This window comes from Saccostrea echinata, unplaced genomic scaffold, assembly GCF_033153115.1.
Source record: "Saccostrea echinata isolate AGI-Se365-2 ecotype Australia unplaced genomic scaffold, CSIRO_AGI_Sech_v1 ptg000054l, whole genome shotgun sequence".
NCBI lineage: Eukaryota > Metazoa > Mollusca > Bivalvia > Ostreida > Ostreidae > Saccostrea > Saccostrea echinata.
In genome coordinates, this window is record NW_026889803.1 from 41,800,001 (window position 1) to 41,818,762 (window position 18,762).

Sequence of the window (18,762 nt, forward strand, 5' to 3'; positions counted from 1 at the left end):
TCCAAGGACCCAAGATGCATCAACTGACAAAGTTTGATGATTCTAAGCCTATAAGTACCTGAAATATTTAATTAAAGCCATAAATTTTCAAAAGTAGGCCACAGTGACCTACTTTTCATTTGTTGTACTCCAAGGACCCAAGATGCAGCAACTGACAAAGTTTAATGATTCTAAGCCAATTAGTACCGAAATATTAAATTAAAGCCAAAAATTTTCAAAAGTAGGCCACAGTGACCTACTTTTCATTTGTTGTACTCCAAGGACCCAAGATGCAGCAACTGACAAAGTTTGATGATTCTAAGCCAATTAGTACCTGAAATATGTAAATAAAGCCATGAATTTTCAAAAGTAGGTCATGGTAACCTACTTTACAGTCGACCTACTCCAATGACCCTATATGCATCAACTGACAAAGTTTGATGATTCCAAGTCAATTAATACCTGAAATATTAAATTATAGTCATATAAATTGAAAAGTAGGTCAAGGTGACCTACTTTTCAGTTGACGTTTTTTGAGGACCCAAGATGCATCAACTTACAAAGCTTTATGATCATAGGCCTTTAAATGTCCAAATTATGCCTCTAAAATGCTTTGAAATCGAATGCCTGCAAAGTTCAAAATGTAGGTCACTGTGACCTACTTTTTAATAAACATGTTTTATGGCCCTAAGATACATCATCTTACAAGATTTAATGATTCTAAACCTCTTGGTATTCGAATTAATGACCTTAATTGTTTTGAAAAAGATTAGCCATAAAATTCAAAAAGTAGGTCAAGGTGACCTACTTTTTAGTTGCCGTACTTCAAGGACCCAAGATACATCAAGTGACAAAGTTTGATGATCATAGGCCTTAAATTGTTCAAAATATGCCTCTCAATCATTTTGAAAAAGAATGGCCGCAAAATTTAAAAAGTAGGTCACCGTGACCTACTTTTGAGTCAGCATGATATGAGGTCCTTAGATGCATCAACCAATAAGATTTGATGATCCTAGTCCTTATAGTAAGCAAAATATCAACATTTTAATAAAATGTAATTTTTGGTCAAGTTTGAAGTGACCTTAAGACCACGCCCTTTGCCCCAGGGTGATGCCTTGAACAATTTATCACCCTTGAACAATTTTTAATCTACAACATATCCTCATCCTTTTGTATAAGTTTGGTGATAATCTGCCCAGTGGTTCTTGAGAAGATTTTTTAGCAACCAATACTTTTGTTACTATTTTCCTAATTACCTCCCCTTGTTTAAGGGTCACAACCCTAGTTTTAGTATAAAAAGGAGCCATTAGGCCAAGGATACACTGTGACAAATTTGACAATAATTGGCGACGCAGTACAGTTAAGGTGCGCAATGGAAATATCGACAAATTTTTGTGATTAAAAATGTATTCATAATCAGGATGGCGATTATATTTAGTACATTATTTATATCTGACAAATGTAATTATGGTTAATAACTACTTATTGAGGACGATTAGATTTTATATTTATACTTGTCACGTGATGTGGCAGTCACGTGATTTTAGCACATTTACTTGTATTAAGGTCACCTATAAATTTCACTAGTGCAAGGGCATAACCAAGTTAAAATTCTAAGTTTAGTTCATAAATATTTTCAACACGCATTGTAGTTTCTGAAAAGTGCTGCGATCCTACATAGATTCTGCTAATTCATTGTTAAAATTGTATATATATGTATTACCGCATGCTGTATTTTTGCTGGTCAACGGCATTAAATATAGATATAATTAAATTAATTTCAAGATTACACCAGGATCGCAGCACTTTTCAGATACCTTAAAATACTTCTAGAGTTGATTCGTAAAAGCTTACTATGATCCATTGAGTGTATGCCCTTGCACTAGATCGATTTATTAAGACCCTTACATTACCCTCCGATGTACTTGCATACAAATATACGGCAGTATCAATTAAATAGGAAATGTACGGAAAATATATTAATAAAATCGTAAAGAAGACATTGAATCCAAGTTAACGGCCTATGAAATATCTGTAAATAATATTTTATTTAATTATAGAATACATTTTTCGTTGAGAAAATATTACTTGATCCGCCACTCACTGCATACATACTGCGTCAAGTTTTACGAAATGACGTCACATCGACAAGTGCATTGCGATCAGTGACTTGTTTATAACTTGTTATGTGGGATTTAACTAACGACAAAACAGCATGTTGTAGTAAGTTTTGATGTAGTTTGATGGTTTCCTACAGTTTAAAATAGCAAATTATTTCATTTTGTGGTATTTTTAAGAATTGTTGTTTTTGTATGATGTCATAGTTAATTTTTCCCGTACAAATTAGGCTCCGCCCCTTTTTGTAGCCTTAACTGTGCTGCGGAAGGGGTTCTTGAGTTATGGCCCATATTCTAAAAAGTTTACGCACACCGCACAAATGGCCATAGCATTAGCTCTTTGAGCCTTTAGCTCAGAAGAGCTAAAAAAGGAAGTACTGTCTTATCCAGATGGATACATTGAGCATGTTCCTTACCTATCATCACATTTTCCTCCAGCTATAAGAGTCAGGTTAGGGGAGTCTTTGGCATAGTCTATGTATGATTTGATTCTTTTAAATGCCTGTTCATGAAAAAATAGGAACCCTGGATTACTGGTACAATGTTTTCTTGTATGTACATGACTACATGTACTAATACATGTATTCAAACATGTCATTTATAAAAGCCAGAAATACTGCAGATCACCAAATTTTAGCAACATCTTATTTTCACAAGACAGTAATTTGGTACTTATAAGCAGGATAAAATTTCCACAAATTTTGGTTATTGTTGTACAATGTATATCATTTTCAACGATATTAATATACAAAAGATTGAAATATTTGTTAGCAGACTGTCTTGCTTTAATACACACACACACCAAAAAAAAAAAAAAAAAAAATCATGTGCATAAAAAAATTACTTACTACAGAAATATTGATTCTTTACCACAAAAATAATCTTGGACCACAAAGGGTAAAGTATATGGATGATTCTTTATTATAAATAACATCTTACTTAGTGCTGATCACAAACAGGTAGGGATGTCAACGAATAGTTGACTATTCGACCATCAGTCGAATGGACCGACGATCGAATAACGAAACGACATTCGAATAAATAAATTCAATAAAAGAGTGATAAAGAGTTGGAATTCTCATCCTAAAATTGAGATACGTCTTCCCTCAGACACAGTCGATAAGATAATTTTCCTCATTAAAAACTGCTGACTTTACATGTAGAAAGCACAGTGATTAGAAACGCTTCACTTCCGCATGAATTATTGTCAATTAATGTGTTGTTTTTATAATAAAATTATCTCGCCATACTGCGCTTTCTTTGTAAAACTATTAATTGGACTTGATCTCATACCATGTACCCATTATAACCGTGACATATTTGGACACTACGATAATTATTATAAAATTAATATTCTTTTACATATTTTAAAGACATTTTGATAATTGGTACAAAAAGTATATTCAAATATTTAACATTATCAAGGGTACCGTATGTGCCCCCCATCATTTTAATAAGCTTTAAAACAAGAGGCCCAAGGGCCTTAACGGTCACCTGAGTATAATACAACACTAAAGGATCTATGGAAGTATAAAACAAAATTAACTGATAGACGAAGCAATGTTGCTAAAGAATTTCAAACATAGGTAATCAAAGATTACGAAGCTCACCTCGACAAATGTTATCTATAAGTAAGGCAAATCTCACATCATATTTTTTTCTAGTTGATCCCAAGATCAACATCCATGCAAGTTTGGTTTAAGTAAGACTTATAGTTACTTGGAAAAAGACCTGCTCCAAAAACTTTAACTTGGTCACTCATCTGGAAAATCTAGGTCAGATCCAGCATCCGAAGCAAGTGTGGTAGTGTCCATCCCTAGATGCATCATCCATGCAAGTTTGGTTCAGGTAGGGCTTATAGTTACTTGGGAGTGGACTTGCTCCTAAAACTTTAACCAGGACGCCAACGTCGGAGGTATAGCATGAGCTCATCTCGACTTCGTCTAAGTGAGCTAAAAATCTGGTAAAAATACCCTTGCTTATTGTAATGTGCTAGACCCGATTGATCTCCTTTGGATCATACTTGGTTTTCTCATGTCTTACAGGGATGATAATGAATGCAAAATACACAAATACAAAGAACACTTGCCTATTGTGTAAGGTATTCAATATATACAGATATTTTTTTTGTCACTTGCCTAGTGCTACAATTCAGTACACACAGACTTGGGTATATACAACGTGGTTATTTGCCACATGTCAATAATTACAATAAGTCACTCTGGCCCTCTGCGATTCTTTGTTCACTTTGATGTATAAAACAACATCCAGTCTCCTGTCAACCACAACTCCTCTACAAGTGACACTAACTTAGATCACCACATAGTATACAAACTGTATACAATTACAACTTTTGCTAAATATATAAATAATCTTTATGTCAATCTTTTATACTGCTTTCCAGGCAAGAATCTGACTTTGAGCATACTTTGCTCATTTAAACCAAACATTCATTTTATTTTGTCTCTATATATATATATAACATTCTTTCTTGTATTCTCATTCAATCAAATAACCTGTTAATTAAATTATATTCAAGGATTTCTTGATTAACAATATTTAGCAAAGGGGAGTAACTCTCATTTGCTTCACATCACAATTGTGTACTCTGTCTCCTAGATAACCACAAGCAAAGAAAAGGCACATTTACTTACAATTAAATTTAATACATGTATTTACATTGATATTATTGCATTTAGCTTGTTTGCTTAGTACTCAGGGGCAGAGGAGAAGTTTTTCAAAGCATTAATGCATTTTGCTAATTAATCAATAGAACCCCACCCAAGCTCAAGAACACCTGACCCAGGGGCCATGAAATTCAAAATTTTGGAAGAGGCATCCTTTCTCATCATAACTATGTATTTAGTTTGTTTAATTAATACCAAGGGGCAGAGGAGAAGATTTTCAAAGCATTAATTTATTTTCAGTATATAATAAATAAGCCCCCCCCCCCCCCCAACATGGAACCCTTCACCAAGAAGGGCCATGAAATTCACAATTTCGGAAGAGGCAATCTTGCTCATCGTAACTATGTACTTAATTCATCGGCTTAATACCCAGGAGCAGAGGAGAAGATTTTCAAAGAATTAATGCATTTTCACTATATATTCAATAGAGCCCCGCCCTAACACCAGAACCCCTGACCCAGGGGCCATGAAATTCACAATTTTGGAAGAGGCACTCTTGCTCATCATGAGTATGTACTTAATTCATTGGCTTAATACCCAGGAGCAGAGGAGAAGATTTTCAAAGAATTAATGCATTTTCACTATATATTCATTAGAGCCCCGCCCTAACACCAGAACCCCTGACCCAGGGGCCATGAAATTCACAATTTTGGAAGAGGCATCCTTTCTCATCATAACTATGTACTTAATTCATCGGCTTAATGCCCAGGAGCAGAGGAGAAGATTTTTAAAGAATTAATGCATTTTCACTATATATTCATTAGAGCCCCGCCCTAGCACCAGAACCCCTGACCCTGGGGCCATGAATTTCACAATTTTGGTAGAGGGCTCAATGCTTATTACAATCATGCCAACAGTTTGACTGCTTGATGTCCAGGAGTAAAGAAGAAGATTTTTAAAGATTGCATTAATTTTGATGGTTTTAGCCCCACCCCTCAGGCCCCAGGGGGGCAGGGGCCATGAATTTCAAAATTTTTACTCCCCTTCACCCATAGATGCTATATGCCAAAATTGGTTGAAATTGGTTCAGTGGTTCCAGAGAAGAAGCTTAAAATGTTCAAAAGTTTACAACCGATTGACGACGAATGACGAAAACAGATAGCAATTGGTCACCTGAGTGACTCAGGTGACCTAAAAATATATCACACAGTCATTTTTTATGCTTCCTAAAAAACCGACTTTACAGACCAATTCATGAACATGATTGACGGTGAAATCCTACATTTTGGAGAAATTAGCTGTCTTTATTAAGTAAATATAAACACACTATCCACATTTTAAGTCCATGTGAACATCTGTGTGTAACATTTGATGTAACTTTTTAATCAATTTAAAAAAGGGGGATTTGAGATTAAATATGTGATGTACCAGGTGAAGTTTGAAATAAAATTTTAGTTTCCAAAAAAGTTTCGAATATATTCGACTATTGTTCGAATAATGCAATCGAATATTCGACTAAAGAAAATAAATATTTTGACATCCCTATAAACAGGAAATTAAAAATTTAACGAAGATTTCAAATGGAAATACATGTTCAAAAAACATTGTCAGAGACAACTGGGTACCAACCTTGTCATCAATAACTGCTGATAGGAAGACTGTGTTGTCTAAAGCTGACCCCAGTTTAATTTGTTTGTGGATGTCCAGCATTTTCTGCTTCACCTCTGGCCACATGGACTGTGGAATGTACATCCGCGAGCATGCTGAACATTTCTGTCCTCCATATTCAAATGCTGACCTAATCGAACCAACAACTACTGATGTAACATCTGCCGATTTGTGGATGAAATGGAAATTTTTTCCTCCACATTCTGAAATAAATACCAGAAGTTTCTGATGAGACTGTAGCTCTACTTATTTGTACTGCAATCTTTCAAAAACAATTTTACTAGTATTTACCTCCGATCAATTTCGGGTATGAGACGAAACTGTTTAAGTTCTGGGCAACTGATTTCCATAAAGTTTTAAATGTTCTACAAAAATAAAAATGAAAAGTCTTTTAAAAACATTAAACAAGAGATCCAAACAAAGAAGAAAAACATGTAAAAGAAACAAACTGCTAAACACTTTGAAAAAAATACTTTGTTATACCTAACACTGCCAGTGAAATTGACACCTGCTAAATGAGGAGATTTTGTGATGACATCACCAAACACGGGTCCGTCTGCTGGTACAAAGTTAATAACACCAGGTGGAAGGCCTGCTTCCCTGTAGATTTTGTACACTGTGTAGTTTGACAGCATAGCAGTGTCAGAAGGCTTCCACAGGCAAACATTACCCTGTCAATAGTTTTTATACGACTGTAATAGTGTTGGATTTCATTTATAAATAATAAAGTTAAGCAATTTGCCAGAATATATACATGTATTTAAAACTCTTTTTTGATTCTGTTATTCAAAACTTAGATCCAACCCTTGGTTTTCCCTTAAATGCACATACTTTATATATATTAGGGCTGGGAGGATACAACATTTTCTATATCGATACATATCACGATATTTGAGCCACGATACGATATGTATCACGATATGTTGAATTTATTATAAAATGTTTTTTTGTATTGAAATGAACAAAACATTTCTTCACAAATAAGAATAATTTATTCAAAGAAGTTGTATATCTGTTGTAAAACAAAATTATTTTACACAAGTGGTGTTTATTATTAGGTATTTCATATTCATATTTATATTTTGCATATTTATTTTACATATTTAACCCAATATGTTAAGTAAACAAAGAAAAAAACATGTCAGAATTTCTGGGCGATATTTCTTCATACGTATCGATATGCGTATCATCCGCACATTGAATCGATATTATCGATATCTCGATATATCGTCCCAGCCCTAATATATATATATATATATATTTACTGTAATGGAAATCAATGGGATAAGTAGATCTTGTCAATCAAATACTATCCTCTTGATGTATCTGATTTCCCAAGCATTTGAGAGACTATGACGTACATGAGACAAATCGCAAACAGTATATAAAACAGATGCTCTCATACACAATGTTCAGTTGACAAAAAGCAGTATCTGTGAGGAGGTGAAAACTAGAAAGCTAGGTAGGGACATTTAATTGCAGACCAATCATACTGAACTCTTATGTTCCCTGAGCTTGAGAAAATAAAGACAATTTATAGCAAGTCTAAATGGGTGTTTTAAACCTTAGGTTTCAGACTATGGTCTGGGGACTAGGCTAAGACATTAGCAGTCTGGGAGCAGTGGCTCAAACACAGACTATGGTCTGGGGATTTGGTTAAGACATAAGCAGTTTGGGAGCAATGGCTTAAACACAGACTATGGTCTGGGGACTTGGTGAGATAACAAGAGGCCCATAGGCCTTACAGGTCACCTGAGTATCATGTATCAACTTTGCCTTAAGCCCTGCCCTAACACCAGAACCTTGACCCAGGGGGACATAAAATTCACAATTTTGGAAGAGGCACCCTTACTCATCATAACTATACTCTTTGCTCATCAGCTTAATACCCAGGAGAAAAGGAGAAGATTTTCAAAGAATTATTGCTTTTACAATGTAATCATTAGAGCCCTGCCCCAACACCAGAAAACCCTAAAACTGGGGTCATAAAATTCACAATTTTGGAAGAAGCACCCTTACTCATCATAACTATGTGCATTCACTTTGTCTGCTAAATACCCCAGATCAAAGTAGAAGATTTTTAAAGAATTTAAGAAATAATGCATTTTCACTATATATTCAACAGAGCCCTGCCCTAACACCAGAACCGCTGACCCTGGGGCCATGAATTTCACAATTTTGGAAGAGGCACCCTTACTCATCATTACTATACTCAGTTCATTGGCTTAATACCCAGGAAAAAAGAAGATTGTCAAAGAATTATTGCATTTTTACTACGTAATCATTAGAACCCTGTCCTAACATCAGAACCCCTGACCCAGGGGCCATGAAATTCACAATATACGAAGAGGCACCCTTACTCATCATAACTATGAATTCAGTTTGTTTGGCCTGGATTAGAGAAGAAGATTTTTAAAGAAATAATGCATTTTCAATATATATATATATATATATATATATATATATATATATATATATATATATATATATATATATATATATATATATATATATATATATATTTTCAAAAGAGCCCTGCCCTAACACCAGAACCTCTGACCCTGGGGCCATGAAATTCACAATTTTAGAAGAAGCACATTTCCTCATCATAACTATGTATATTGTTTGTTTGCTAAATACCCAGGAGCAGAGAAATTTTTTTAAGAAATAATGCATTTTCACTATATATTCAACACAGCCCCACCTTAGCACCAGAACCCCTGACCCTGGGGCCATAAATTTCACAATTTTGGTAGAGGGCTCAATGCTTATTACAATCATGCCAACAGTTTGACTGCTTGAGGTCCAGGAATAAAGAAGAAGATTTTTAAAGATTGCATTAATTTTAGTGGTTTTAGCCCCACCTCTCAGGCCCCAGGGGGGTAGGGGTCATGAATTTCTTAATTTTTACTCCCCTTCACCCATAGATGCTATATGCAAAATTTGATTGAAATTGGTTCAGTGGTTCCAGAGAAAAAGCTGAAAATGTTCAAATGTTAATGGACGACACACACTGACAGACGAAAACAGATAGCAATAGGTCACCTGAGTAAACTCAGGTGACCTAAAAACAACAGGACAAAAGAAACTATTATAATTTTATATAAACAAATTGTTTCTAATCAAAGTATAGTGACTTTTTAAATTAATCTAAAATCATATTAAATGTCAGCCAATGTTATGAAATTATCCGTGGTTAGAACCCACAAACCATATTACAATACCTAAGGGCACTGGTTATGTGTTTTGAAGTGGACCTTTGTTATTTTGGTTTTTATTGCTTATTGAATTGGAAATGTTTAGTTTGATTGGAAGTTCTCATTGGGCTTAAGAGTTTTCCAACCAAAATTTTAGTATTCTTTGTTCTGTTGTTGATCTGACCAAACTTATTTTAAGATAGTCATGTTACTGAAGATTTCCATTATCTGGGGTATGTTCCATTGATTCTGTTATGTTCTATTGTTTCTATTCATCTAATCTATAAACTCACTCCACTGAATAAATTATAATATACCCTGAGAAAAGTTCTAAGTTTCACTGCACATACCTGTTACATGACATTAATTAAATTGAAAATAGAAATCTAAATCACTGTGTGTTAGAAGCATTCTGAGTTTCAAAATACATGACATAATGTATAAAATTCTGCCAAAATTAGAAATAATGAAAAATATCTGCAATATGATAACACTGAAATCAGTCAACAAAAAGATATAAATCTGTTAACGTTGATTCATTACAGAAATCCACGGAGAAAATAAGTACATGTATTTGTTGCTTGTGTTGGCTATTTGACAGATTACAACAAATGACAGATTTGACTTACCATCAAAGCAGGAGCAGAACAAAGATGACCACCTATGGCTGTAAAGTTGAAGGGTGTGATGGCTGCCCAGAAACCCTGTGTAAAAAAAGAAATGTAGTATAAATTCTTCCCAGACTTTTGACAAAGTCATTTCAAACCAAGTTCTTCTTTATAGTCCAATTTCAAAGGATTGCAGCAAAAATATTTTGCAGTAATTATTTCTTAAATCTATCTCTACCATAAGACATACAAAGGATTCAAAATGTGATGGCAATCAGGGCTCGACATTAACTTTTTTTCCTACTTGTCCATTCGGACAAGTGACCAAGACATTTACTTGTCCGAACTTCAACTTCACTTGTCCGAAAAATTTTCAATAAAGATCTAATACTGTTAACTGAAAAACTAAAAATAAAGTACTAGTACATTACATGTGCATGATGATATTTACAAATACAATGAACACATATAACAAAATTTTATCTAGACTTTCTGTCCTGACAACATAAATGCTGTCAACATAAAACAGAAACCGAACTTCATCAGTTCCATGCCTTTGCAGTAGTATGCAATTAGTGAACTTCAATCCCGATCGAGTGTACTCAATTACGTAGCGATCTATATCGGGATCGAAGTTCGGTTTTTATGTACTATTTCCGTCTTAAAGTACCGGTAAACTTTTAACAGTCGTTCTTTTAAATATTCAGAGTCTTCTTTACATAAAAATGCACTTGTCCAATCGGACAAGTGCCCAGCAATATTCACTTGTCCGTATTTTTTTTTCACTGGTGCCGGACAAGCGGACAAGCGTTAATGTCGAGCCCTGGCAATAGCTTTTAGTCACAAACTCATGCATGAAGAAGTCATTAACTTGATTAAGAATGTTACCTCACAACCTCTATAGACAGCACAATTTTGGACAACATTTATTTCAGGGCTCAATGGCTGATACGAAGTCATATCCTGAAGGAAAACAAGCAGCAAAAAATGAAAAACTTTTTCAATACAAAAATGGTTTTTAAAAATTATTTTCTGATTCCATTTTTAAATTAAAATGCTAAATTCAGCTGCTTACTCTGGCAAACTGACAGTTAAACCTCAGGAAATCAATAAGCTCAGCTGCTGCATCTATCTCTGCCTGCCATATGTTCTTGGCCTGTTCAATGAAAATAAAGAAAATACATGCAGTTTGCATACACAAATTATAAGGTAATCTTGAAAAAAAAAATCATTACATATTTTTGAAATTGAAATAAATTTCATTATACCACTTAAAAATCCTGGTATAATTATAATACAGTGCAGAATATTTTGAATCTGACATTGCCAGCATCAACCTCATCTTCCTTGTTTTTCCCTGTTTGAATGGGTTGTTTACCATTAATATTCTCTAACTTAGAATGAATAACAATATAAACAAGAGGCCCACGGGCCTTATAGGTCACCTGAGTATCACGTAACAACTTTCCAACAATTGAATTTGGTTTGTATTTTGCACCAGAGGCCATGTAACTCACAATTTTGAAAGAGGCACTATTGCTCATCATAACTATACAGTTAGCATGCTTACTTTGATTACTTAATACCCAGAGGCAGAGCAGAGGAACAAAAACAAGAGAAGTAGGAAGATCAGGATCAACAAAATAATTAGTCTAGTATTCACTATCAACTCAGAAATTGAGTTCTAATCTGTCCCCCACTTAACACTATCACCATGCAGATTATTAACAAACTATTAGTGCTTCTGTACTATTTTTAAACCCATATTAAGATCTCTACCATTGACCTCTCTTATGGTCTTTGAAGAACTTTTAATAAGATAAGTTATTTTTGTCTCATTTTTATTTATCTATTACTTACAGGTCTACCTGATTATTAAAACTAAGAAAGTACTTTTTTAATTATACGATAAACATTCTTGCATAATTATCTTATTCTATTAACCTTTCAAATCCATTATTTACAGTGATTAATTATCGAAGGTGAATGGAAAGGGGGAATAACTTCTCTCAGTAGAATACAAATTAATAGAGCCCTGCCCAGGACCAGAATGCTTAGACAAATGGTCCAGATGTTTAAAAATCTGGTAGAAATACGCTTACTCATATCATTTAAACTTTTACTCAGTTTGCTTCCGATATGCCCAGAAGCAGAGAAGAATTTCACAGGTACAATGCATTTTCACTACAGATTCAACAAAGCCTTACCCTAACACCAGAACCCAAGACCAAAGGTCAAGAAATTTACAAATTTGAAAGAGTTACCCTCATCATCATTACTATGGACTTCAAAGAATTAACACTTTTCCACTATATTATCAAAAGCCCCCCCCCCCCCCTCGTTATGCCAGAACCCCTGACCCTAGGACCACAAGATTTAAAAATTCTGTTCGAAGCTCCCATTTTCATCGTAGCTAAGCAATTTATTTATCAGCTCAACATTAAGGAGCCGACAGGATTAATTAATGATTAATTAATAGAATTAATGCTTTTTCACTATATAATCAATAGAGCCCCCCCCCCCCCCTCCTCAAGAACCCCAAAAACTGAGGCGATATATTTAAAAATTTTGGAAGAGGCATCCTTGTCTATCATAATCATGCACTTAGTTTGTTTAAATAATCTCCAGTAGCAGAGAAGATTTTCAAAGAATTAATGCATTTTCACTATATAATCAATAGAGCCCCGCCCTAACACCAGAACCCCTGACCCTGGGGCCATGAAATTCACAATTTTGGAAAAGGCATCCTTATGCATCATAACCATGCACTTAGTTTGTTTAAATAGTCTCCAGTAGCAGAGAAGAAGATTTTCAAAGAATTAAAGCATTTTCACTATATAATCAATAGAGCCCTGCCCTAACACCAGAACCCCTGACCCAGGGGCCATGGCTTTCACAATTCTGGAAGAGGCCCACCTCCTCATCATAACTATGTACTTAGTTTATCACCTTAATGCCCAGGAGCAGAGGAGAAGATTTTCAAAGAATTAATGCATTTTCACTATATAGTCGATAGAGCCCCGCCCTAACACCAGAACCCCTGCCCCTGGGGCCATGAAATTCACAATTTTGGAAGAGGCACTCTTGCTCATCATAACTATGTACTTAGTTACTGAATTTAATACCCAGGAGCAGAGAAGAAGATTTTCAAAGAATTAATGCATTTTCACTATATAATCAATAGAGCCCCGCCCTAACACCAGAACCCCTGATCCAGGGGCCATGAAATTCACAGTTTTGGAAGAGGCACTCTTGTTCATCCTAACTATGTTCTTAGTTACTGAATTTAATACCCAGTAGCAGAGAAGAAGATTTTCAATGAATTAATGCATTTTCACTATATAATCAATAGAGCCCCGCCCTTACACCAGAACCCCTGCCCCTGGGGCCATGAATTTCACAATTTTAGAAGAGGCACTCTTACTCATCATAACTATATACTTAGTTAGTTTAGTTAATACCCAGGATCAGAGAAGAAGATTTTCAAAGAATTAATGCATTTTCACTATATAATCAATAGAGCCCCGCCCTAACACCAGAATCCCAGATCCTGGGGTCATGAATTTCACAATTTTGGAAGAGGCACTCTTACTCATCATAACTATATACTTAGTTACCTTATTTAATACCCAGGAGCAGAGAAGAAGATTTTCAAAGAAATAATGCACTTTCACTATATGATCTATATAGCCCCGCCCTAGCACCAGAACCCCTGACCCTGGAGCCATGAATTTCACAATTTTGGTAGAGGGCTCAATGCTCATTACAATGATGCCAACAGTTTGACTGCTTGATGTCCAGGAGTAAAGAAGAAGATTTTTAAAGATTGCATTAATTTTGGTGGTTTTAGCCCCACCCCTCAGGCCCCAGGGGGGCAGGGACCATGAAATTCACAATTTTTGTTCCCCTTCACCCATAGATACTATATGCCAAATTTGGTTGAAATTGGTTGAGCGGTTCCAGAGAAGAAGCTAAAAATGTTCAAAAGTTTACGACCGACGAACGACGTAGGACGACGGACGAAAACAGATAGCAATAGGTCACCTGAGTTTACTCAGGTGACCTAAAAAGTTAATTTCAGGATATAATTACAGAAAGATCAATATAGACTATGTTTTTATTATCACCTGGCCAATCATTGTGGTTGCCATGATATCAAACCTCTTCTCTTTACTAATCATCTCTGCTGCAGTCATGAAGATCTCAGCTCTCTTTTCTACGGGAGTTTTCACCCATTGTTTTCTGGCCTTTAAACTATTGTCAATGGCCTTTTGGATAATATCCTGATTAAAATATGAACAGAAGAGACCATGATGTTCATCACACTGCATGTATAAAAGGCAAAAAATTTTAATTTCAATACTTTGAACATGGCAGGACTGTCAGAGATCTTTAAGATATTACAGGGAGATATTGAGGTTGAAACATTATAAGACTGGTACTACGTGGATTGACTCACTCCAACATATCTCTAAAATCATTCAATAAATATTGATGTTTGAGATGCCAAATTTCAACTGTTTATGTCCTTTTTTTTCAAGATATGATTCTAAAAACATGAATTTATATCAGATATTACTTACTGGGGTTGCATAATAAAATTTGGCTGCTTTCTTCTGATGATCAAATGGCTAAAACAAAGAAAAAAGGCACTTCATGTAATTTTTTTCACATTTCATGTTATTGATAAGAATAACTGCATATTATATGTGCTAAAATAACTTGAGAGATGCAGGTCAACATCTATCAAAAGGGTTAAGACATTACCATAACTTGATACCGCACATCCTTTGTTCTAAACTCTTCATCACCTATTACAATAGGAATATCTTCTGTCTTATTTTTCCAGTTATCTAGGACTTCCTGCAGCTGCTTTCTTTCCTTTGAGTCTGGTCCGTAATCATACATGGGTTCATTAGCAGCTTCATATGTTTTGAAGTCATAGTTTTTCGCAGAGCTTGCACACCTCACCTGCAGAAATCTACAGTAGAAAAAATAACTTTATTAAAAACTTGGCATGTAAGGTTTAATTTTAGTCTTACAAAAATTGGGATTATGTCAAAATTCAGTACTAAGAACTCGAACAATTCTTTGCCAAGTATCAAAAAAGCCCTGAATGACTGACAAGTGAAAAACATAGGTAATCAAAAATTACGAAGCTCACCTCGACGAAGGTTATCTATAAGTAAGGAGAATCTCACATCATATTTTTTCTAGTTAGTGTTCATCCCAAGATCAATATCCATACAAGTTTGGTTTAAGAAGGACTTATAGTAATTTGGAAAGTAATCCGCACAGAGACCTGCTCAAAAAACTTTTAACTTGTTTACTAATCAAGAAAATTTTGGTCAGTTCCAACATCCAAAGCAAGTCTGGAAGTTTTCATCCTTAGATGCAACATCCATGCAAGTTTAATCATAACCTGCCATAATATTATATAGCTACTCCAAAAACATTACCCTGGTCACTCATCTGGAAAATGTAGGTCAGATTCAGAATCCAAAACAAGTCTGAAAGTGTCCATCCTAAGATACATCATCCATGCTAATTTGATTAAAATATGGCTAAAATTCACTCATCTGGAAAATCTAGGTCAGTTCCAGCATCTGAAGCAAGTGTGGTAGTGTCAATCCCTAGATGCATCATCCATGTAAGATTGGTCCAGGTAGGGCTTATAGTTACTTGGGAATGGACCTGCTCCAAAAACTTTATCCTGGTCACTCATCTGGAAAATCTAGGTCAGATCCAGCATCCGAAGCAAGTGTGGTAGTGTCCATCCCTAGATGCATCATCCATGCAAGTTTGGTCCAGGTAGGGCTTATAGTTGCTTGGGAATAGACCTGCTCCAAAAACATTAACCTGGTCACTCATCTGGAAAATCTAGGTCAGATCCAGCATTCGAAGCAAGTGTGGTAGTGTCCATTCCTAGATGCATCATCCATGTAAGTTTGGTCCAGGTAGGGCTTATAGTTACTTGGGAATGGACCTACTCTAAAAACTTTAACCTGGTCACTCATCTGGAAAATCTAGGTCAGATCCAGCATCTGAAGCAAGTGTGGTAGTGTCCATCCCTGGATGTATCATCCATGCAAGTTTGGTCCAGGTAGGGCTTATAGTTACTTGGGAATGGACCTACTCTAAAAACTTTAACCTGGTCACTCATCTGGAAAATCTAGGTCAGATCCAGCATCTGAAGCAAGTGTGGTAGTGTCCATCCCTGGATGTATCATCCATGCAAGTTTGGTCCAGGTAGGGCTTATAGTTGCTTGGGAATAGACCTGCTCCAAAAACTTTAACCTGGTCACTCATCTGGAAAATCTAGGTCAGATCCAGCACCCGAAGCAAGTGTGGTAGTGACTTGCTCCTAAAACTTTAACCGGGACGCCGACGCAAACGCCGATGCCGGGGGTATAGCATAAGCTCATCTCGACTTCATCGAGGTGAGCTAAAAAAGGGGAGTTGGGAGGGGGTGAGGTGATTTGTTCATTTCTTCTCTCTTCAAATAAAAAAATCACCTATAAAAGTGACAAGTGTTGTTATTGGGATGTAAAGGAGACATTATTACTAACTATATGAGCTCTCGGTGTAAAACAATAGCATTGAAATGAAGGGCATCCCTTCAAAACACATGCCTCAATTAAAATAATATACTGGTATTTAGAATATACTTGAAGCTTTGGTCTTGTACGAAATCTCAAATGAGCAGTTACTCTGGACGTATCAAGTGGTAGATAATACATTTATCATGTTTGTAACTTGTTAATCATTTGTATCATAATCCAATTGATTCTTGAAATTTTGATTCAATTGAAAGTATTTCATTTACTATATCAAGCACTTGGTATATTTGTAGCAAGAATCAGATTGTAATATTCATTAGAACAATAAAACTCTGTATGTGGTGTCCTTAACATCACTAAATGAAGTACATTAAAAAATCTTGCACAGTAACTTAACACTACAACATATATACAGGCTTACTTCACATGCCCTGTGTACCAATTTTATACATTCTTGCCTGTGATAGACAAGACCAAGTATACGAAAACAAACCCCAAAACGAAATGTAAACAGAGCTGAAAGTTGACGGCCTAAAAGTATCATATGGCTGAGTAAGCTACTGCTTCTTCTGTTTCCATCAGGGTTTCTCCTGGAGGTTATAAGTTTAACCCTATATTTTGATAGCTAGGCTGTAACTTCACTAAACAAATTCTGTCATGTGTAACAGTCCAGGTAACTAGGGATTGATCTAGGCTTTGGGAAAACTACCCTTTTTGGAGAAATTGGGAAAATCAGCCAGGGGTCTGGGGGCCACTCCAGACCCCCAATGGGTGCAGGGCAAGGCCTGCTGGCAGGCACAATTGAATTTCAGCATTTTAACGACCACTTAGAGTGCATAAAATAGTAAAACCATATTTAACATCTGATGAAAATTTTTACTTTATATCCAATTTTCATGAAGCAAAAAAAAAAAAAAAAAAATTGAGCTTTTTACTATTGTAAGGGGAACTTTTTACTCATCAAAAGGGGAAAATTGGATATTCAGGGGAAATTTTCTCTTGGGGGAAAATACCGAATATCGGTGGTAAATATGCCCTATATTAATCCCTGGTAACCATATGTATTCTCCTAATTACAACATTATTAATAAGGGGCATACAGTCAGTTCTTCATAAAAATCTACACAGGATGCAAACAATCTTTGAAAAATTGAAACTGCTGTTTTTTAGGCTGCTCAATTTGACCATATCTGACATCAGAAATATCGTTTATTAAATCATGGTATCAAATTAATGACAAATGGAAAAGTAATATGCATGTCAAACAGTCCACTCTGTTTTTGCATTTTGTGATTATCTTTAAAATATATGTTACCTAATGGGGAGAAAATCCATTTAATATGAAATTACATCACATGTACAAGCACCCAGGTTGAGAATTTCAAGGGGCATAACTCTTCTGTCCAGCAGAAAGCGTGTCAAACGCCAGTACATGTACATATTCGACGTGCGTGACCAATATTATGAATATTGTATAGGAAGAACAAGTAGAAACATACAAAAAATGAGAATGACTGAATTTTGCACAATCTACACACGTCCTTGAACATAAACACCAGAGAAGGTTACTTACTCCTGTCTTCATGTTCAAGACGAAATTGTCAAGCCCGTCTATATAACAGCAAATTCAATATAAATAATCTTCCCCAGAAAGTCGTATAAACATACAAACCGCAGGGAGGGTCGCAAAAAATTCTGCAAATATCGCATACTCCTCATTTTATCCTGCAATTCTGCACACTGTAGTCTTCGGCACAAGTACTGCCTGTTCACTCGTCTTATTGGTGAAACCTCTACAAAAAGTAAATCCTACAATAAGTAGAAATAAATATGTTTGAGTACTTTTCTCGTTACTTAAATCCCACCTATTTTTTTCATAGTTTGTTTTACTCTTATAAATTTTTTTGTTCAGAAGAATTCAAATTTTTATCCAAATTTCAATTATTTTGAACTTGATATTCATACACAGCAAAGGTGGGCTTGTCCTTGTCATCCAATCAAAATTA

The 18,762-nt window shown here is 35.3% G+C and overlaps 1 protein-coding gene across 1 annotated transcript in view; it reads right to left on the minus strand.

The window, feature by feature from the left end:
- Nucleotides 1-18,507, minus strand: part of LOC133172050 (delta-1-pyrroline-5-carboxylate dehydrogenase, mitochondrial-like) — a 27,757-nt gene extending 9,250 nt beyond the window's left edge. The window contains exons 1-11 of the mRNA XM_061306854.1: nt 18,429-18,507; nt 14,964-15,177; nt 14,780-14,827; nt 14,324-14,479; nt 11,272-11,352; nt 11,085-11,159; nt 10,218-10,292; nt 6,875-7,062; nt 6,683-6,756; nt 6,353-6,594; nt 2,513-2,598 (exon numbers count right to left, since the gene is read on the minus strand). Of these exons, the coding sequence (XP_061162838.1) occupies nt 2,513-2,598; nt 6,353-6,594; nt 6,683-6,756; nt 6,875-7,062; nt 10,218-10,292; nt 11,085-11,159; nt 11,272-11,352; nt 14,324-14,479; nt 14,780-14,827; nt 14,964-15,177; nt 18,429-18,475 (1,286 nt within the window). The 5' untranslated portion in view covers nt 18,476-18,507. The remainder of the gene's footprint in view (nt 1-2,512; nt 2,599-6,352; nt 6,595-6,682; nt 6,757-6,874; nt 7,063-10,217; nt 10,293-11,084; nt 11,160-11,271; nt 11,353-14,323; nt 14,480-14,779; nt 14,828-14,963; nt 15,178-18,428) is intronic.
- Nucleotides 18,508-18,762: the final 255 nt, after the last annotated feature.